Raw genomic sequence first — 21,992 nt, 5'->3', positions numbered from 1 at the left:
GATTGTACTCAATTCTCAGGGCAAAATGGGAAATATAAACATAACTTCGAGGGAATTAAATATGTAAATTACTTATTTGGAGAAAACAACTAATTTTTTAAAAATTATAATCATTTGAAATTGTAAATTTTATGATAAATTTAAAAAATGGTTTACTTAGTTTTTTTAAAAAAATAAAAAGATTCTCTTAGAAAAGAAATTATATCATAAAAATATTTTTCAAAACTTAGTCAAACGCTTTAAAATTTAGTTTTGATTAATTTTAAAGAGTTTTAAAAAAATTACAAGAATCTTAATTTAATATTATTTTAAACACAAAAAAAACTAGTATAAACATAACTTATGAACAAAGTGATAAATCAGAAAGAAAAAACATTTTGCATATTTCCCATTTCCTTTTCTGTTGCCATATATATCCAGTGTTAGCATATAGCACAGTTCAATTTTTTGTTTTATTTTGTTACCATCATGTGTGCAAATCATTTAGATCTAGATTCCTGAAAACATGGAAGTGGCTAGTAGCGGAACATCATTTTTCAACATGATCACATGCCCAACTGCAAAGATAAACTTGATGAGCAGGACAACTTGTGTGTGAGAGAAAATTCCTGACAGCCAAAGTAAAATGAACTTGCAAAATTATATATATATATTTTAAAAAAATTGTAAATAATAACTGATTCATAATCTAACAATTATTGATGACTATGACATTGTTCATAGTTGCACAAGTCAAAGTAGTAATATTTCATTCAAAAAGAGCAATTATTGGATGGAATGGCATGTGTACCTAATATGATATCTATGATCATCGTCAATGCTGCCGACAACAACTGGTTAATCATGTGCTCAAGCTCTGATGTTCAGAAAATGGTGGAGTGACAAGTGATAAGCTTAAAAGGAGAAATCTTTGCATAAACTCTAATAAAACAGATCATATTTATAAATCTGTTAAATAAAAATGTAAGGTTGAAACAGTAGAATAGAGATAAGTGTTTGAAGAGATAAGCAGACAAGATTACATTTCACAAGGAGCATGTTTGTGACATGGCGAATCAGTCACATATTTGACACGAGGAAGCCAAACCCAACAACCAACATTGTCCACCATCAAGATCCATCATTTATCTGAGGGACCCTCCTTCCAGGTAGGGGTTGTTTTCCCTTGACATAAGCATTGTGATCAATTCAGGCCAACCATACTATACTAGACATAGAGGTTTACTATAATCATGGAAGGAAGAAGCTATTTTGCCTGGGGCAACAAATCTCCACCAGAAGGTATATGCTGGCTGAAGTGGTGGATCAACTGCAACCATCCAGAACCCAAGTCTCAGTCCCAGTCATGCACAGAATTATACTGCCACCATACAGTAACTTGTAATTTAGATATTAAGATGGTACCCCTCTCCGTTGTATCCATTAGTTTAGAACACACTTTGCGCTGAGCTTAACATCATGTTCCAGCCACATGGGCATATTGTAGCCCTATCTGACGCTTCATCTGGTCAGGTATCAACTTATTAATGAGCTCTGGAGACGCTCCAGATAACTGTAAACAGAGAACATTAACATGTAAGAGACCCTGAAGAGGGAACTTATAGAATATCTGATCCCTAGTATATTCATAATGTAGCTGTCTATCAATTTGGTTTAGTGGCATGCTAATCTTGTATCTTGATCATAAAATTGAATTGTAGCGCATGTAGCTTTTTCTGACCTAGGTTCAGAGATTAGTAGTCGACATTGACACACTCACCTCTTGTTTAAAGTTGAACAGAGGAGGAAATGGACGTCCATTTGGCAAGCGAGCATTGGGTTCACGGAGTTCATCAAAGAATGGGTGTGCACATGCTTCTAGCTGCATAAGAAAAGTAGATCCTCCTCAAACGGCTATGGTAGTTAATATATATAACAGTCACCAACTGATCAGATTCAGAAGAAATATAGACTGGTCTATACTATGTTGAAGGAAGACTAAATGATTCACACACATAAATAAATCAAAAAACTGAAGCAATCACACTCACCGCAGTACAACGAAGACTAGGGGAGTACTGCAGAAGCCGTGAAGCAAGATCAATTGCTTCTGGAGGCATTTTTTTGTGGAATATCTACACAAATTTTCAAGCTTTAGAATGTCATGGATTATTTTCTATGTCCTCAACTTTGATAATCTGAAAAACAATGTGGCATAAGAGAGCTAAAAAGGCAAACCTTGTGCCATGGATGTGCTTTAATCTGTGGAAACCTGAAGTCATTGTAGTTAGGATTCATACAGCGAACTTCCTCCCGAGTGGGTGTGCCAAGAACCTGCAACACAGGATATTATTGAGCTGAACTCTTATGACAAGAATGGTATGATCTTTGAAATTAATGTTTTAACACCAATTGCACCTTGATAATCTCCACAAGCTGGTCCACTGCATTTTCGCCAGGAAATAATGGCTACAAAGTTCCCTTTGTACGTCAGATGACATTAAGCAGTAGATAATTATTAAATAAGATATTATTTGCACCAATTTTTAGTAAGTGGAATGCTAGCAACACGCTATTATTGGCTGAAATTTATTTCAAAAAGCCATTCATCAAATGAGAAGTGGGATCTACATGATTTTGCAAGTCCAACTAAATTTCAACCAATAAGGAGTCGCTAGCACTGCTGTTTTTTGTAATGCATGTAATAACAATAAAAGAAACAATGACATATACCTGGCCCAAAAGCAGTTCAGCAAGGACACAGCCAGCTGACCAAATATCGATTGAAGTAGTATACTCAGTGGCACCAAATATAAGCTCTGGTGCTCGATAGAAACGTGAACATATATATGATATATTAGCTTCACCTTTGACCTGATCACACAAAAGTCCCCAAGTAAACAAGAAACATCCAGTTGGAAAAAACAGAAAATATGATCATGATATTTTTATAGGAGTCACAAATCAAATGCTCAAGAGCACAAAAGTTTAATGTATATAAATCACAACAGAAATCACCAAAAAAATACAAAATGGATGGGTTACCCAAAAGACTAAAATAAAAATAAAAATAAATCAGAAACCAAATCTGGCTGGTCAACCCAAAAGGATGAAACAAAAACCATATAAAAAAATTACAATGTCACAAGATAAAATGTTAAAAAAAATATAGGTCTGCAATTTGCAGTGGAGCACAGCAGTACACTAGCATTAGAGATGACTTGAGGACTAACAACAATAATAAAGTCTTATTCCACTAAGTAAAGTCAACTACATAGATCGCACAAAGTGCATAATTAAATGAAGCAGTGAAAAGTAGACCAGAAAATAGTCCAAAATTTATTTCTGTACACCTTCAGAGTTCGGAATGGGCATCACACATACCTGAGACAATACACCTCTGTTCACCTAATATCCTAGACACTAGATCAAATGTCATCAAAGCATTTCATTTAACCATATGCATCAAATGAACAACATTACATTTCACAGCATAATAATTACCCTTGTCATCTACACCATCAGAGGTGATTATAATTTATTATACTTGGTTGAGATTGTAATAAAAATTAAGGGACAGCCTAGGCTGACTAATAAAATATGATAATGATGCACACAAAAGGTGTGTGTGTGTACTGAGAATGAAGTTGACATACCATCACTTTTGCACTTCCAAAATCACATATCTTAACCTGGTGTGTAAGAGGGTCAACCTAGAGAATGCAGAAAGTGACATCAGAGCAAGAAATCATTCCTACTTTTTGGAAAGAAGTCATGATAATAATTTGCATTCAGCAAACATATAGAAGCAAACCAGTATGTTTTGGGGCTTCAAATCTCTGTGGCAAACTCTAGGGACAGTGTGGATATAAGCCAGCCCCCTGAAAATCTATATGTGCAACACAGACCTGTATCAGGATATGAAAAGGTAAAACAGAACCTCTCAATCAGCATAAAGTCTAAGTAATACCTGATACATGTAAAGTTTTACGTAGATGAGTGGCATTCCCTGATTAGCATTATTACTATAGAACTTCAAAACTCGATACATAGACTCTGGAACATATTCCATCACCAAATTAAGGAAAAGTTCATCTGTACTTGTAGTGGAAAAGAAACAGTGCTTCAGAGAGATCACATTTGGATGATCCATCATGCGCATTAACTGTAGTTCACGGTTCTTATATCTTCTGTCCTGTAAAACCTTCTTAATGGCCACAGCTTCCCCAGTTTCCAAGCATTTTGCCTATGAGGAAAAATTATCAGCATGTGTCAAAACATATGAAGATAATAACAAATATAAATATAGTATTGACCTACCTGGAAGACTATTCCAAATGACCCAGTTCCCACAACGCGTTCTGCCATGTAACTTATTGTCTACAAAAGTAATCATAACAAAGGCATTAAAGTTTCAACCCAAGATTTTGGCTGGGTTAGATGTGAAATCATCCAATTCCCAAATGGGTTCACAAAAGCAATACCTGTTTGGGCTCCCCATTTTTTCCTCCAATTGTAGTGGATATGATGTGGCCAGTGAGAGAATCATTCCCGTTGACAACAGAAGCAGACATCTCCTGCCAAATTGCAACAATTATGAGCAAGATATAAGGAATACTAGAATTTCAAATGTTTTGCATATCATTGCAAAATGATTTAGTGTCACAAGGAAGATGAAGTTGGAAGAATATAGTAATCAATCACAATAACACACTCCGAAGGGACAGAGTATCAGGATACAGACTGCTAACCAACTCATATTGCAATTCAATTATTTAAAATCCAAGTTCCATAGAAGATATTGCATAAAGAAGTGGTAGGTACTAGGTAGACAGCAAAAAGAATATGATATTAGATTGAGAAACTCCATAAAAGATTAAGCAACTTACCATGTTGCTAAAACAACTTAAAAAAATGCAATAACCAGCAGCAGAGTACAACAAAATTGAATATTAACAAATTAACGAGAAACTAAAGTAACGAGCTACGTAGAAAAATAACAAGCAAAAGATTATAACAAATCAGGACAAATCTTTATCACTACACACCCAGTCCAGAACTTGTCTCCAGACCCCAAATACATAATTACAAAAAACCAACGTGGATCAACATGAAACTGAGGTAAAAGGGTATTCTCTTTTAGGCTCAAAGACCAAATTCTTCAGTAAAGGAACCGAATTATATAGAAATGGAGAAATGAAAATTCTACAGACCATATAACTCTTACAACCTTTACCCTTTCAAATAACTAAAATTAGAAACCTTTGGACTCTTTCCTTTCTCAGGACCGATTCCGAAACAATAAAGCATATAAATGAGCATGAAAAGAAAAATAAAGAGAGGGAAGGAACCTTGTGGTTATGGTGTGGCAATTCCATGAGGGAGATTAGAGAGAAGTAGAATGTTACTTAATGTCATTAATCGAAGACTGAAGAAGACATGAAGGAGGCGACAGCAGACAAGTCCATGTGCTTCCAGCTTCCTTCCTCACTTTCACAACTCTCAGTTTTGGTCTTCTCTCTCTCTCCTTCTATAATTTTTACCAATAAATTTTCTCTCTTACCCCAATTCTTATATATGCTTGATTTTTTAAAAATGAAAATACAAAATTACAATTTTTTTTCAAAACATTGGAAGGGAAAACAGACATAAGAGACTTCACCCTTCCTTAATTTTTTTTTTCAGCAATTAGTCTTTAAATTATGAGTTGTTTGAAGTCTTCATTTTTATCATTTTATTCTATTTTTTGTAAATATGATAATTTGGTCGGTTTGTTATTTTTTGTTTAAATTTAATTGAATATGATGATATACTTTTGCTTAAGTCAAAGGTCATAAAGCATTTGCTGCTAGTTTCAGAGAATTTTGTATACAATAGAGTTTAGAGTTTGAACCTAAGACCTTATTAAATATATTGATCTAAATATAATAAGATGATAAATTACTGTCCTTCAAGTTAAACTTAGTAAAATTAGTAATAAAATATACATTATTTAATTCAACTGTACATAAAGAAGGCACACATTACTTGCTAGCTTAGATTGAAGTTATTAGATTATCACATGGTGTTAAATTTTAGATAGAAATGTAATACAAAGACCAAATTAAATTGTTATATTTTAAAAAAATAGAGGCTAAACTCGCACAATTAAAAAATAAAAAGATAAAAATTACACAAATTATATAAGTGGTGAACAAAAATTTATTTAAGATTTTTATCTACCAAATATATATATATATATATATATATATATATATATATATATATATATTATAAAGTATAGTGATTAATTAATAAAATAAATTTTACCTTTTTTTTTAATATTTTTCCATGCATATATTTAAGACTTGAACTCTTTTGAGTTTGATGTTGAAGTATAAAAAATGAAGATTTTTTTATTTAAAATAAATATTTTCTAATTTAATATTTTTAAAATAAATAATAATAATAATAATAATAAATTGATATAAATTTAATATTTTGTTTTTTTTATAAATATTATAAAATTTTAATATTAAAAAAAATACTTTTAAGGAAATCATTCTCTCAAAAAACAAATTTAAAAGGGAAATGCTTGTTTTTATTTATTTTTTATTTTTGGGTGAGAAGAGAACAAGGAATGCCAACGGTTTTATAAGGTACATGTTCTTGACAAAGACCTGGCAATATGGTACAGAACACAACTAACGTAAGACTAACTTCCCATTCAACACCTTCAAAGAGTAGAATTCAAATGAACATTGAATAAGGTAAGTATACCATCAATCTCCCAAACCAGATTCATACTCCTAACACCGGTCATGACTTGCATGGTTACCTGCTTAGTTTTTTAAGTACTAAAATATTTTCAAATAAAAAAGTGTAGGTTGAATAAACCCAAACCCTGTACAAAGTAAATATAATTACCCAAATCTTACTTCAATATGCAACATAGGTTTAGCATGTTGGTTTAATACAATTTAATTATCCTTGTTAATTGGGAATCAAAAAATCTCATTTGTACTTGTTTTTTCCTCCTTGAGACACTTGACTTATCATTACTTAGTATTATAATTACATTTTAAAAAACTGTCAAATTTTTTCTCAATATTTTTACATTAAAACATCTGTTTCAGAATAATTATCTTCATAATTCTTTTTTTTACATTAGTTGTTTTTCAAATCTTAGTTGCTTATAAAAAATGAGTATGATATTTCAATTTTTAAAAAAATTCAAATTTAATTCCTTTAAAATTTTCATACTTTCTGTATAATTTATATAGTTTTATATTACCTGAACTGATTGATTATGCATATACATCTTACCATTTTAAATGTATTTTTTAATTTATACCTGTCCAAAATTTTCTAATTTAAAATTCTCGTGCAAGAATTCTTGCTAGTTTGGCCTAATTGATGAATCGGTCAACTCACCAATTTGATATGAATTGAATTGAATTTAGAAAACTACACGTGAAAAATTAATTACTTTTGCCGTAAATTAAATAATTCCTAGTTGTCCAACATTATATTCGCATGGTAGTAGCCATCCAACACGTCTTCTGATCCATAATTCATTTGAAGACTCCGCCCAAGAACTTGCACACTCTTTTGTTAACTTGGTCGTGTCATGTTTTGATTTCAATAATATTTCAAAGATGGGAATTAACTATTAAGTTGTGAACCCAATTAAGAAGCCATGTTCTCTTTCCGAGCTTTTCTTTTAGTTTGGTAGCAAGTTGTTGTTCCTTGTGTGATTCTTGTTCCATAAGTTTAGTTCACTTAATACATGGTTGAATTTTCATCTTTTGCTTCCATTTCACTCATTCATATATACTTTCTTACAACCCCATCACCTACTGCTTCGCTTCACTTGGAATTCATATAAGAAAGCTATGTTCTTATCTAATGTTTTCTAATTAGTTACTAACACCAAACTTGAATACCCCTTTTGAAGCCTGATAGATTAGAGGGTCAATTAAGCGGAAATAAGAATCAGAAACTGAGACTCTTTTTGCATTCAGGCATTTAGCTTTCCTATTTCATGTTTTAGTAGCCATTTTCTATCTTTCAACCAGATAAGTTTTTTGGAGGGGATCGGAATAAATAGTTAAAGTAAAAAAATTAGCTGCTTGGAAGTTTAGTGATTGATAATGGTATAATGGGAAAACAAGGGTGTAGCAGAGGTGTACTAGGATGCAGTGATTCTCCTTCTTGGAGGAGGATCACAGAGGTTGATTGGCGTTGTAATTCCAAAACCTTGTTGCTTCATGGGCTCAAGAGTGATGCTTTAAAATATAGTTCTTGTAAGGGACTCTATGCTGGGAAAAAGCATTTGTGGCTCCAAAAGCACTTAAGGACCATAGTTGTTATGGTTGGATTGTTGGGATGCCTTTTGCTTCTTGATTCTCTTGTGGTCTCTTTCTCTGATTTTGCAAACTTTCAACCCAGCACAGCCTCAAGTAATTCAAGCGGGTTTCAGGTACAACGTTCTTCTCATGTTTGTTAGTTTAAGAATTTTTCATGCATGAGCTTCCATTGATTGAATCTTTTGTGAAATCTATATTTATGTAGAGAACCCTCTTCCTTTAAACATGTTTAAATCACATGGTCTTTCTTTTTTATGTTAAAAATTACAATCTTTATTATATATCACGATTTAATCTGTTTTAAAATAAATTAATCGTTTATATTTAGTCAAAAAAATTTCTTTTTTGAATTCTTACTATAAAATTTAAGATTTCAAAAGATAATATAAATCGAGTAGTTTCAAAGTTGATAATACGAATACTCAAAATATTTTATTTACCAAAATTTAAAAACCAATAATATGATATTTAAAATTAGTTGTTAGTAACCATATATAGTAGTTAAAGAAAAAAGAAAAATAATCATAAATGTTCTTTCAAAGTTTTTCACCCTCATTAACATACCTATTTTTTTTTTATATAGAAATTAACATACCTCTTTACATTGAATTGAACTGAAGTATAACATTATCAAGAGAAGAAAGTGCAATTTTTAAAATAAAAAAGATGTAATGTAATTAAAGCATTTATAAAAGAAAGAAAAAAAAAAGGTGTATTGTTTTACTTTGATTATATATAATTACAATTTTTTTGTCAATGATTATATTATTAAAATAATCATATTTGTTTTGCTTTAAGGTTTTAGGCCCAAAACAAAGACGCTTAATCGTGTGTAAAGTAAGATGACGAGTGTCTGGGGATCCATTATGAACGAAAAACGGGGATAGTCTATTCTCCTCTATAAAATGTGACAAGCATCTCTCAATAATTATTATTATACTATCCTATTAAGTAACAATGAGGGAGTAAGGCGAGATCCACATACATAAATTGTATAAGATCTTTATATAATTTTAGGGATGGATTCATCATATAATCAGTAATCAATATGCCTTCAACAGATACGCAAGGAAGTTATATATAAATTGGGGTTCAAATATCATGTATCATGATGTGGGTTTATAGTAGGATACGTGATTTATCCTATACTTAGTACCCTCCTTGATTACTATCTAAGAGAACTAGGTTAGCCCCATATGTTCCTATTTATCCCCTTTAGTCTTAACCATGTTCGAGTCATTAAACCTGAGTTAACCTTTACCAGAGAAATTTTTTCAATAATGTTCTCTATCTTTGATAATGAAGTGCATGCATGCTGCATGGAAAGTTTCTCTTCCGATTTGGATGTAAGTTTGTGAATGTTTTGACACATTATTTTAACCTAGCTGATCAACGCATATATCTCAAATAAAGTAGAATCTGAGTTGAAATTAACTATCACTTCTAAAGTTCACTTGGTATTTTACAATGATACTTGTTGACTGGTACAAGCACTAACACATTTATTTTAATGAGAAGGGTAGGGATCTCTACGTCAACAAGAAACAATCACCAATAGAAATGTATGATCGGCTAATAAACATGGCTTCCAATGTTCTTGCTGAGGTTTGTGTTTAAGTATTCTGCTGATAAATGTTTCTGGACTAGCAGTTGGATACTTTGATCACCTATAAAATCATGGACGTTCCTCATGTTTGGGGTGTCGAAAAAATGTCAAACACATTTCCATGTTGCACATGTCTCATACATATCAACCCTTCTTCGTTAGACATTCAAACACTCAAACTAATACTTTTGAATAATATGTTCTTAAAACATTTAATCGTTTAGAGAAATGAATTTAAAATATAATATAAAATATTAAAAATAATATTTTTATGTGAAAAATGGAAGAACAAATCTCATTTAATTGATCTTATCATGAATAATTAAGATTAAAATGTATGATTATATGACTTTTTAAAATAATTGTGTAAATTTATAAAATTTTAATGATTCATATATAATTATATAATTTAAATTTATTTTTATATAAAAAATATTTTCAGTAAATATATCTCAGAAAATATATTTTGATGCTGTTTATTATGATAAAAAAATGTAAAACTTTTTTGAGAAGGTAGATTGTAACAAGGTTATATTAATCTCTCTCTTTCTCCTCAATCATATATTGTCATGTTTGGTGTACATGCTACTTTTGGAGTGCACTTGTGTCTGGTTTAACTACTGTTTTTGTGTACAATAGAGGGATTTGAAGCAAGAGCCATCCAATTTGTGGGTGGAACCATATCACCAAGCAGCATCTTCATGGGAACGTTGTGCTGACAGAAAAGCCCAAACCAATCCGGGTATATATTATGAACCTTTCTTATGCATTCACTAATGTCCTAAAATACGATTTAAATATATATTTATAACATATATACATTTCATTCTTATATACAACAATACAAACTTAAAATTATTGCAACTTGCTTTTCATAATATATAACCATGTAATTATACAGTTAATCATTTTTGACAGGGAACTCAGTAGAAAGTAACGGCTACATCTTAGTCAGTGCAAATGGTGGTCTTAATCAACAGCGAGTCGCTGTAAGTATTGATAGTTAGCGATCGTTATATTCCATATTGGGTACCAACTTTGCACATTTCAGAAATACAAACAACTAAACGTACAATTCATGATGTTTGTCACTAATCACATTGAATATTTGACTATAAATTTTAGTGAACAATATATGAGACTGAATATTGAGAGTATATTATACAGTTGATATGAAAAAGAGTAAGCCTCAATTATTTTCCTATTAGCAGATTTGTAATGCTGTTGCCGTTGCGTCCCTACTCAATGCAACTCTAGTTATTCCAAAGTTTCTTTACAGCAATGTATGGAACGATCCAAGGTAAAACATCGGGTTTAGAACTATAATCAAAACGACAACATTTTTTCCGTTAGTACACGTCTTTTTTATTATTATTATTGTTGTTGTTGTTCCTTTTAATTATACCGTTAAAGGTTTCATTTTCTCTCTAATGCAGATTGAATATGTTAATTTCCTGCTTATATTGTTCTTCCTTCTCCTGTTATTCTTCTTTCTTTCATATTTTTTTTAAAATTGAGGTCTTCTTATAAGATTTTCCTTAGGCTACATATTTTGGAACATAATTTTGAAGTAACCAATACCGTCCATTTGTTGATACTGGTTTCTGATTATCATAAAATAATGTCACGATTGGTTTTAATCATTAGCTTTGTATAATTTGAATACTTAGTAATTTTGCATTAATTGGATTAATATTCAGTTCTGGAATGATTGGTTTTAATCTTTATGTTGCCTTTTTTTTTCGTTGTAATTGCTACCTCAGTAATTAAAAAGTAATATAATTTCTTACATACTTAAGAGTATTACATCCACTCCAATACAATATAACATGTAAGCAACATAACCATACATGTCGTTGGATTCGATTTAAAGTATTTAGATCAAATCTAAACTATTGAGAGTATTTCTGGTTTGCCTAGATTTTTTTCAAAAATTATGTGATTTCATTTGAATTATTCAATTGTTGATTCACGTGTATAATTTGACAAAATGCAGTCAGTTTGGAGACATATACCAGGTTGAGCATTTCATGAATATCCTGAAGGATGATATCAACATTGAGAGGGAACTCCCTCCTCATATGAAATCATTGGATGTAGAAGCAATTGGTAGCCAGGTTTAATATCTCACATTTTATGTTGTTGATACTTCTTGAAGGTTTTATGATAATGTCACTCAGCGCCTTGCATTTTAGATTACAGATGCAGATCTTGTGAAGGAGGCCACAGCTGCTGACTATATCAAAATTGTGCTTCCTCTTCTTTTAAGAAATGGAGTTGTTCACTTCCTTGGATATGGAAATCGACTAGGTTTTGATCCACTTCCTTCTCATATTCAGGTTATAATAAATTTGCCTTGTTAATTTAGTTTTGAACAATGTTACTAGTTACTGGCTGCTTGCCTTAATATTCATTAAGAATGCTGATAGATATGAGCATCCCTTCTGCCACAAATTCACAATTAAATATCTAATTGTTTTCACACAAAATTCTTATTGTTACCTTCTGAAGATTCATAATCGTGAAAGATAAAATTGATGAATCTTTGGAGATTTGTTACAAAACAATGAGTTCCCATTAGGCCAATGCTGCTTGTGCACAACAGATACATTGTCACCTTGCACTCTTTTTTATCACCTAGTTTAAATTCTTCGGTGTGATTTATACTACTAGTCTTACATGAAAGTCTCTTTTTCCGTCAACCACTATCATTTGATGAAAATTTATTTTAAATGAGCATAGTTTGCTTTGCTTGAAGTAGCTCACCTAAAATAATTGCAGAGGTTAAGATGCAAATGTAATTTCCATGCGTTGAAGTTTATCCCAAAAATTCAAGAAGTTGGCTCACTATTGATAAAAAAGATTAGAAAATATAGTGCTCCACGAAGCATGTTGGATACTCAGTTGCTGGGGGAGTTCATTGGCAACAACAAAGATCACAATGAAGCTAGAGGCTCAGCCAAATATCTTGCTTTGCATTTAAGATTTGAAGTTGACATGGTGGCCTATTCCTTATGTGAATTTGGAGGTGGGGAAAATGAGAGAAAAGAACTACGAGCCTATAGAGAAAGCCATTTTCCTCTACTTCTTGAGCGCTTGAAGAATTCAAGGTTGGTATGGTTCAACCATATATTTTTCAACAAATTTTTTAGATAAATTAGTGTTCTTATAATTTGTGTAAGACTTTTCTGGCTTGTATTATTGATGTTTATAGCCCAGTCTCTCCAGTGAAGTTGAGGAAATTGGGAAGATGCCCTTTGACCCCAGAAGAAGCAGCACTTGTTTTAGCAGGTCTTGGTTTCAAACGTGGAACTTACATTTACTTGGCTGGTTCTCATATTTATGGGGGAGATTCAAGAATGCATCCCTTCACTAGACTCTATCCCAATGTGATCACCAAGGAAGATCTGCTTGCACCTAGTGAACTAGCACCCTTTAGAAATTTTTCTTCTCAGGTATTTTGATATTTGTGGTGTTAATCTAAGCCATTCAATCTTAACATAGACACTCCTACGATTGTATAATTGATGGTAGCTCCTTTTACCTTATAAAGTATACACTGTGTGCGCCCTTCATTTTAACATTAGTGTTATAAGTATTTATTAATAATCTTTAAACGTGAACTTGTTAAGTTAAATATCCAAAATTAGTTTAATATAAATTATTTATATTATTTTTTATTACACCGTGAATCACATGAGCACTAATGCTAGTTCATTCTAACAGTAATCCCCTTCTTTCAAATGAAAAATTTTCAATTCCCAATCAGTTCTTACTTAGGTGTTAACTGTGCAGTCATATTTTTGCCATCATCTTCTCTACATGTTTTTTATAAGGAGAACTATATATAACAACTCATTAAGGTCCAAGGTGAATTTTTCCCTCTCCCCACTTGGTTCAATGATATGGATAGGGAAAATTTCAATTGTAGTCATTTTTTTTAGTAGTGAAAAGTATTGTTAAACTAAACAAAATGGAGACGTAGTTCAATTCGAAGTACTAAAGTTCAGTAAATTTGTATACAATAAGTGCACAAGCTACAAAGTTTGTATTAGCATTGTTAATTAATAGAGAATTGAAATATTAAACTACTGAAATACTAGAAAATCTAACTAGGTCCTTAATTGATAAATGACAACTCAAGTTGTACGTATAAGTTTTTCAACTGATAGTAACCAGAGTGATTTTGATCTTACATATATGATGCTGGTAGAATTTTCATTTTAAGTATAACTTCAAAGTACTAACAAAGTGTTTCTATTCTGATATTAATGCAGCTAGCTGCTTTGGACTTTATTGTATGCGCTACTGCTGATGTATTTGCCATGACGGATTCAGGTAGCCAACTCTCATCAATGGTATCTGGATTCAGAACATATTATGGTGGTGATCATGCTCCTACCTTGAGGCCAAACAAGAAGAGATTAGCAGCAATTTTGTGGGAGAATGGCACCATTGGATGGAACAATTTTGAAGAGAGAGTAAAGAAAATGATCCAGGAAAGTCAGAAGCTTAGCATAAGGAAATATGGTAGAAGCATTTATCGACAGCCTAGGTGCCCAGAGTGTATGTGCAAACAATAATGAAGTAGCTTTTAACCTTTGTACTATAGTCTATAATATGTACTAGTTTAAATTTTAATTTCAAAAGCCACTGGTTTTTTTTATGTTGGCTATATCTAATTAATGATAATTCTTCCTCTAATGGGTGTTATGTCACCACTTACAGTTCCATTTGCATCTTTGCCATCTGATAGCATTTCGATCCTATAAGTGATACAATCATGCTTTGCGTGTAGATGTGCATTTTAAATTAGGAATAAGCTTTAAAATATTTTTATTCTTTTTAATTTTTATTAATGCTAATCCTACTAAATTTTTTTTTTTTTTTTATGTATCGCTATCCTATTTAAAAATAACAATCATTTAGTAATAACATATCATGTATTTAAATATATCACATTAACAATATTTTAAGGTGGTGTATAACACAGTATGTCTATATATATATATATATATATATATGACACCTTATTAATACGTAGGATGAGATTGTTTTCAAAATCTTTAAAATTTGTGTGGGGCATCTATTAATTTTTTTTGGAAAATACTATAATTCAAATTTGTCGTATTTACATAAACTAATAATTTATTTCATCCTTAAAAATTTTACTTTTAAATGAAATGATTTTTATTTAATATTGTATTTTATATATTTATCTATTTATTTGTCTTAAATATTATTGTTTATATTTAATCATTTTGAATTTAAATTTTAATATCATATTAAACTGAGTAATTTTTTTTTCTCTTAAGAGTTGTTTAAATCATATTATTTTTTATTTCAAAAATTATAATTTTCTCCCATGAAAGATCAACATATAATTAGTCTGTAAGTGATGGTTAACAATTGTGTAAAACCTTCAAAGGCATTTTTCTTTTTTCTTTAACTTACAATGTTACTAGTAATTAATTTTGAATAATATGTTAACAATTTTTAACTTTAGTAGATAGAATGACATTTTGAATGGCTACACTATTGACTTTGTAACTTCACTCAATTTTCATTGTATCTTTTTAAATTCTAAAATTGATAATAAGGAAACTAGCTACTGATAACAAAAAGAGAGAAAATTTGATCGAAAATAAGTTGTTTACATAATTAAATTTTGCATTTGCACAATGCATAACTTATAAAGTAAGTAATATTTTTTATATTATTGATCATTTTATTTATATTAACCTAAAACAACTTGTTTTACATTATTTATATTATCTTGTTTATTTAATTAAAATATTTTAAATCAGAACAAAATTTAAAAATATTATTATAATTGTTAAGAAAGTAAATTATATAATTATTAAATTTTAAGTTATGACTAAGTAATTGTTATAAAATTTTATACTTATCAACTAATTTAATAGTTAATTTTATTAAATATTTTTAATAAAATAAGCAAACTGATTTCAACTTTTAATTAATTTATTTTATTCAATATATCTTCTGAAGATGATAAAGACAATTTTTTTTTATATATTTTACAAGCCACATTAAATTCAATTTTTGAATTGAAATTTGTTAGAATTTTAATTAACTTTTGAACTTTTAATTAATTGGTTCAATAAACTTTTCAAACATACCCTGTAAAGATGATAAGAATAGGTTGGATTAAGTTCGAATTTGAATGGGATTCTTATAAAATTTGATGATGTTCCCATTTTCTCTTGTGCGATGTTTTGTTATATTTTTGTTTGGTGTTTATATTGCTAACTTCCTATCTAATATATTGTTATTCTTAATGAGAAGAATAATATATGATTTTAAACATAGTCAATTTAATTAATAACTAAGTAATAATATATGATTTGAGGATAATTAAAAAAAATTACAGTAGTATTACAGAAAGTACATAAATAAATAAAACGAATAATAAAAATTTCCATTATCTGTGCCATATATGTAGTGCTGTCCAAGTATTGCTATGCAAGGCGAAACAATGAAAATAGCAGGAATATGTTCTCAAACATATTTCCACGGAAAATAATTACTGATCACTGAATCCAACCACTAAAGTGATTAGATTAGATGAATGGATTAAGAAAGTGACAAATAAACAATTAAAAATTAAATGAACAAATAACTTTATGTTGTATTATGAAAAAATTGAAATTAACCCAATTCAATCAACTGTATAAAATGTAAGATAATTAAATGAACAGTGAAACCCTTCCTCTGCTACCTGAAAATTACATACATGAACATTTTTCTTGCTCTTCACTCCCATACCCTTTTATCTGGAAATGATGCTTTTCCTCTAACATGTGTAATAGAATTTTCTTATGATGGAGGGAAGAACCGGTTGAGGTTGAAAGGGAGTGTGTAGAACTCTTCATTCCGGCTATCTCCTTTAAATGTTCTAAACTTAGCCCACCATGGCATTCCCCTATCTTTGGCGCTATCCTTGTAGTCAAGGGTGTTGTCCAAAAACACAGCAACAATCAATGCAACAGTTGGGGAAGAAAAGAATATAGTATTAAGGAAATCATTGAACTGCAAAGTCAAAGGACCCAAAAAAAAAAAATCATTATAATTTCTCTGTGAAAATAATGCTAATGTATATGTGGACTAGTTAATTTTTATCATTTAATCAAAGATTGGTTTTATTGAAATTTAATATTATAAAACAATAAACTCACCCATCCAGCTCTGGTATGAGCAGGACCATGAAGGGCCCTTATAGTGTATTCTCTGAAATATTCAGGAATGGATAAACCTAAGAAGAGTGCAACACCAGTAATAAAGAGGTTCCTCATTGAGTTCATGTTAGTGAATTGCAAAAACGATAGCCCCACAGAAGCTGAAAAAAGAAATAGTAATGGTCAAAATAAGAATGCAGAGTGATCAAGTAAAATAAATAAAATACTGGTGAGTACTCAACTCACCTACAAGACCAAACAAAACACAGTACACAGCAGCAAAAATGGGGAATGGTATTGATGCAAATAAAGCTCCAAATTTTCCTGAAGAAAAAGCAAATCATGAATTTTTAGTACTTGGAATTAATTTACACATCTATAATGTACCCAGTAGTTTGACACTCACCTAGCATTGAAAAGAATATCATAAAGCCAGCCGAAACTTGAATGACCCTTCTACTGCCAATGCGATTGCTTCCTAGAAGCCCCACATTCTCTCTGTCATAATCGTAAAAAAATCAATTTGTGCCCATAAAAAGTGTAAAAAAGTATGAACCCACTTCATTAAGAATGGCACTCACACAGAAACTGTTGAACCAGTCAGTGTTCCAAAAAGGCCATTCAGCAAGATTCCAATTCCCTGCCAACCAATACCACGACTGAGGACATGAGCAGGAGGCGGTGTGGCACTTGCTAGGCGTGATGCAGCTTTGTATGCTCCAGTTGACTGTTGTCAAAACAAAAAGCAAAAATTCTTATAAGAACTGTGTTGGTACCTTAAAAATAATATTTTTTAATTTCAGCATTAGTCAACAATATTAAATATCACTGCCCTAAGATTTTTATGTAGTACGTGGCAATACCTCAACTAATGAGACTAACACAGCAGCCATCATTCCAAAAGCATGGCCAGCATCAAATGTAGGAGCACCCCACTCAAGAGGGTATGGAATCTTTATCCTGCCACAACATGTTCAAGAGTCAATAAATATGACAATAACTTACTCAACCTATTCTTTGCTATACTGATGTATAGAATTATTTTTTAACAGTAATAGAAGTATATGGCATGTCACAAATATTCAACTACACAAAGGTGCTTTTGGTACCAACCATGGAGCAGAAGAAATAAGATTGGCCCTGTCTGTCCTGCAACTATGTTGGGTTAATTCTGGGCGGTGTTTGTATGCTCCACTTGCTGTTAACAAATGTGCATATGCCCATATCACTGTAGTTGATATGAGTAATGCAAATCGCTCTAGTATTGGTATTTGTCTTATGTGAAAATTTTTCAAGTACTGCATACAACACATTATTATGAGTGGTCAGTGTTCAGGGATTTGGGTACTTTACTTAATAAGCTTTTTAGTTCAAACCTATGCTGCTATGAAACAAATTCAAAAGAAAGGTAAGATAATCATAACATAGAATAGAAGTCTCCAATTTCTACTCGTTATCTTTAGTTGTTCACACAAGCTAATTTAAACGGTAGCTTTTTAATTTACCTAAGTGAGATAATTACAGTAAATCTTATTTGTACCTGAGAGAATGCTATAAACAGGATTAGCATGGGAATTCCAATTTCAACGCAAGTCCCCACCTAAGAAAGAACAAGGCAATATGTTAAATTTCATAATTTAGATATTCTGACAAATAGTACTAGTAACATGTGGTTTAGTGTTATACCACAAGGAAGCCTCTGTCAAATAAGCCAAAACCAACTAACGCAATTACTGGAACCATTCCAAGTGGGCTGAAAAACCTGCGTATAAAGGAAAAGGACATTAATTATTTTATATATAGAGTATGGGTATAGATTTCACATAATAATAATAATAATAACAATAATAGCTTACCTAGAACAGATAGCCCATATTTGACTAAATCCCAAAATAATTTGTATGCTTGATGCTACTATTAGTGCACCTTGGACTGCTCTCATAGTGCTAAGAAATCTCTGGAAATAAATGGAAGACACCATTGGATTAAGCTATGGAGATGAGAAATTCAAGATAATTTCGTACGCTTTATTTTCTACATTATTCTAAACTTGGTCGCATGTTATTTTTCTTGTAGTAAATGTCTGGTAAAAAAGGCAATATCACGTGTAACGTCGAGCCCACCATAATGTCAAGAATCTTAACAATACATATCCTAATGTGCATAGCACTATAGCTCATTGTTTAGTAAAGATATTTTTTTTTTTCAGTTAAGACCAAGAATATAACCTTGAATGATCATATTGAGTAAACTTAAATGCTCATATGCATAGATCGTCCATAAGCTAATATGAACTTCAACTTAACAAGGACAAAAAGATGAAAGAGAGATTACAGAAATGTACTGACCAAATGTGGGTCCTCTATCATTGCAAAAGAAGGATCACGAATTATCGATACAACGGGGACCATGAAAGCATATGATCCTCCTACCACTGTTGGTAATCGGGTTCCAAACAGTGTCTGTAAAAGTGTATTAATTCCTTCAACAAAAAGCAGGGTCTGTACCACCCTCACTTTATCATCCTGAACCAACAACAAAGTCAATTACATGAATACCAATTCAATTCTCTCTCTACCTTGGCAAGTATAAGCCAAATTCATTTCAGGGCCACCAAATTTCTTCTTCGGTGGGATCCACCCAGTTCATTTTAGCATATGACAAGATCAAATACATAAAACAAATAAATCAATCAATCAAAACTTTTCCTCAGTAGAGATTTCCCAGTACTATATTAAAAATAAAAATCATCAGTATCAATCAGAATAATGAAACAAACTTAGGTAGTTATTAGAAGGACTTGAACTTAGGAATAGCATACATCACTTCCACCCATCGCAGGCACAAGAAATGAAGGAATCATCACGGCAGTTCCTAAGGCCAAAATGTAATGCTGGAAACCCAAAGCTATTGTCTCAGCTGTTAATAGTTCAACAGAGATATATCATTCACAGTGAAAACTAAACTAGAAACAACAAAACACAAACATTCCAGTTTGAGAAAAGATTGAAGCTGAGCATGCATACCCCAAGATGGGTTTGAATCTATACAGTACTCTAAGCCTTGAAGTTGGTCCATTGGTTGGTGGCTTATCTCATCTGCCTTTATAGCTGCCATGATCAAATCTTCTTTTGCTGGCTTATGAAGAAGAACAACAAGAAGCAGAAACAGCACCAGAGAGAGGATCCTCCAAGTAAGAAAGTGAAGGTGAAGAAACTACGATTGATTCAGTGAGAATGGAGAAGGAATGGAACTGATAGAATCAATGCATGACGTTGAAAAGGCCGCAACAAATTATGGAAGCAAAAGAATATAAATAAAAAAGGAAAAAAAGAGAAAGTTTTATGGCATTGAGCACTGAGGTCTTGCTTTCTTCAACTTTGTTAGCAGTTAACTCTCTCTCTATGTGTGCTTTTGATTTATTTGCAATATATATATCAAAGTGTTCCGTTAACTTTTCAATATTCCCATAATGCCCCTTAAGGAACTTCCAAAAAACTGAACTCCAATGTTACCGTTGCTTCACTGTTCCCATTAAACTTTACAACTAAGTTTTTTTTTGTATGTAACTGAGAACTAAAGTGCCATTCATAGGAATGCATTAATGATAAATGTGAAGGTGAGTTTGCCACAGAGCTAAAAGAGTTTCAAAGTCCAATTTTTTTAAATATTGAAAATTAATAGTTAATGCACAAACATTTAATTATATTTAATGTACTTTTAATAAATGAGCAAATATTAATATTTCATCGAAGATACAGTACCTATAATAGCAACTCTAATAAATTTGTATTGAATATGAAGATTTCACACCTCATTTATAGTAACTTCCAAAATTTTAAGGTGTGTTTATGGGATATTTGACGTGTATTTAGAAGTGCACTACCTTTATTTTTAATTTATAACAAATTATCTTGAGGATAGAAATCATGCGTTCAAATATTAAAATAAAAACATTTTTTATGTGGCACAAAAATTGGTGGTATGTTAAAAAAAATGAACATATACCTAACTGTAATAGGAAGATGAAAATTACACATTTGTTTGTCAAGTGTGCATGCCCTTTAAATATTTTCTACCGTTCATGGCAAATGGATTGTGATTAGACAAAAAAGTTTTGAAAATTACTCTAAAATTAATCAATAATAAGATTCAGAAGTTAGGAATAGTAATTATAAAAAATTAAATTCTTCCTAAGAATATATAGTTTTTAAAAAATAATTTATTATTATATTCCAATATATATTTAGATGATAAAAAATATTTTAAAATTTTAATTAAATATATTTTATGTTAAACAAAAATAATTTCAAATAAATTATTTTAAAAAATAAAAATTTCTCTATTATATTTAATTTTTTTGTTTTAACTCGTCTCTTGAATTCCACTTTAAAAATTTCCTCATTGTTAATTTTATATTTTTTTAAATTTTCATCTAAATACAACTTAAAAGTTACTTGTTTATACAAAAAATTATTTTATTTTAACTTGTAATTATAATTTTGAGTTTTAATAAATACAATTATATTAAATACTTAAAAAATATATAGTGATCTATTTCATTTAATATTTTAAAAATATACATTCGATTCAATTAAACATTGTACCATCGTTATAAATTTTGAACTTCATTGAATTATTCTCAACACTTAGCAGGATATATGTAAAATAATCAGGATTTAAATCTTGGATCATAAAATATTTTCACATCCTATTTTCCTCCTCCAATAAAAAAAACAAAAGAACTTTCTTGAACTGATAAAAAAAATGTTTGTGATTTGTTCATAGTGGCATCCGTATTTATTCTTACTAGAAATAAATTTGATTATTAAAATTCAAATTTATAATAAGTAATTGTTGAAA

The 21,992-nt window shown here is 30.7% G+C and overlaps 3 protein-coding genes across 6 annotated transcripts; 1 reads left to right on the top strand and 2 right to left on the bottom strand.

The window, feature by feature from the left end:
• Nucleotides 1-360: 360 nt before the first annotated feature.
• LOC113860135 (shaggy-related protein kinase eta-like) lies at nt 361-5,526 on the bottom strand. 3 transcript variants are annotated; one of them, XR_003503673.1, is made up of 14 exons: nt 5,331-5,526; nt 4,464-4,556; nt 4,300-4,359; nt 3,950-4,225; nt 3,794-3,868; nt 3,636-3,692; nt 2,713-2,853; nt 2,398-2,448; nt 2,218-2,313; nt 2,031-2,114; nt 1,760-1,861; nt 1,023-1,552; nt 791-856; nt 361-608 (listed from the first exon to the last, which is right to left on the bottom strand). XR_003503673.1 is itself a non-coding variant. In XM_027492798.1 (12 exons), exons 1-12 carry the CDS (start codon nt 5,355-5,357, stop codon nt 1,457-1,459), a joined length of 1,053 nt encoding a protein of 350 aa, XP_027348599.1. In that variant the 5' UTR covers nt 5,358-5,526; the 3' UTR covers nt 835-1,456. The 3 variants fall into 3 exon arrangements, 2 of the variants coding, with proteins under 2 accessions (XP_027348599.1, XP_027348598.1); XM_027492798.1 differs by lacking the exon at nt 361-608 and having other exon boundaries at nt 835-1,552; nt 4,055-4,225; XM_027492797.1 differs by lacking the exon at nt 361-608 and having other exon boundaries at nt 839-1,552.
• Nucleotides 5,527-8,115: 2,589 nt separating this feature from the next.
• Nucleotides 8,116-14,519, top strand: LOC113860133 (O-fucosyltransferase 8-like). 2 transcript variants are annotated; one of them, XM_027492795.1, is made up of 10 exons: nt 8,116-8,440; nt 9,846-9,932; nt 10,573-10,675; nt 10,852-10,922; nt 11,145-11,233; nt 11,930-12,050; nt 12,129-12,272; nt 12,715-13,043; nt 13,148-13,388; nt 14,211-14,519. In XM_027492795.1, exons 1-10 carry the CDS (start codon nt 8,120-8,122, stop codon nt 14,514-14,516), a joined length of 1,812 nt encoding a protein of 603 aa, XP_027348596.1. In that variant the 5' UTR covers nt 8,116-8,119; the 3' UTR covers nt 14,517-14,519. The 2 variants fall into 2 exon arrangements, with proteins under 2 accessions (XP_027348596.1, XP_027348597.1); XM_027492796.1 differs by having other exon boundaries at nt 8,116-8,458; nt 9,870-9,932.
• Nucleotides 14,520-16,707: 2,188 nt separating this feature from the next.
• On the bottom strand, nt 16,708-20,246 carry LOC113858724 (nucleobase-ascorbate transporter 2-like). Its single transcript, XM_027491460.1, has 13 exons — nt 20,156-20,246; nt 19,951-20,048; nt 19,478-19,654; nt 18,986-19,086; nt 18,816-18,891; nt 18,670-18,729; nt 18,243-18,427; nt 17,993-18,089; nt 17,711-17,856; nt 17,536-17,627; nt 17,376-17,453; nt 17,130-17,290; nt 16,708-16,983 (listed from the first exon to the last, which is right to left on the bottom strand). Exons 1-13 carry the CDS (start codon nt 20,244-20,246, stop codon nt 16,771-16,773), a joined length of 1,575 nt encoding a protein of 524 aa, XP_027347261.1. The 3' UTR covers nt 16,708-16,770.
• Between the last annotated feature and the right edge of the window lie 1,746 nt (nt 20,247-21,992).

Source organism: Abrus precatorius, unplaced genomic scaffold (assembly GCF_003935025.1).
Source record: "Abrus precatorius isolate BTA unplaced genomic scaffold, Abrus_2018 Scaffold2, whole genome shotgun sequence".
NCBI classification, from domain to species: Eukaryota; Viridiplantae; Streptophyta; class Magnoliopsida; order Fabales; family Fabaceae; genus Abrus; species Abrus precatorius.
The sequence above is the reverse complement of the archived record's forward strand: the minus strand, read 5'-3'. Positions and strand labels throughout refer to the sequence as shown.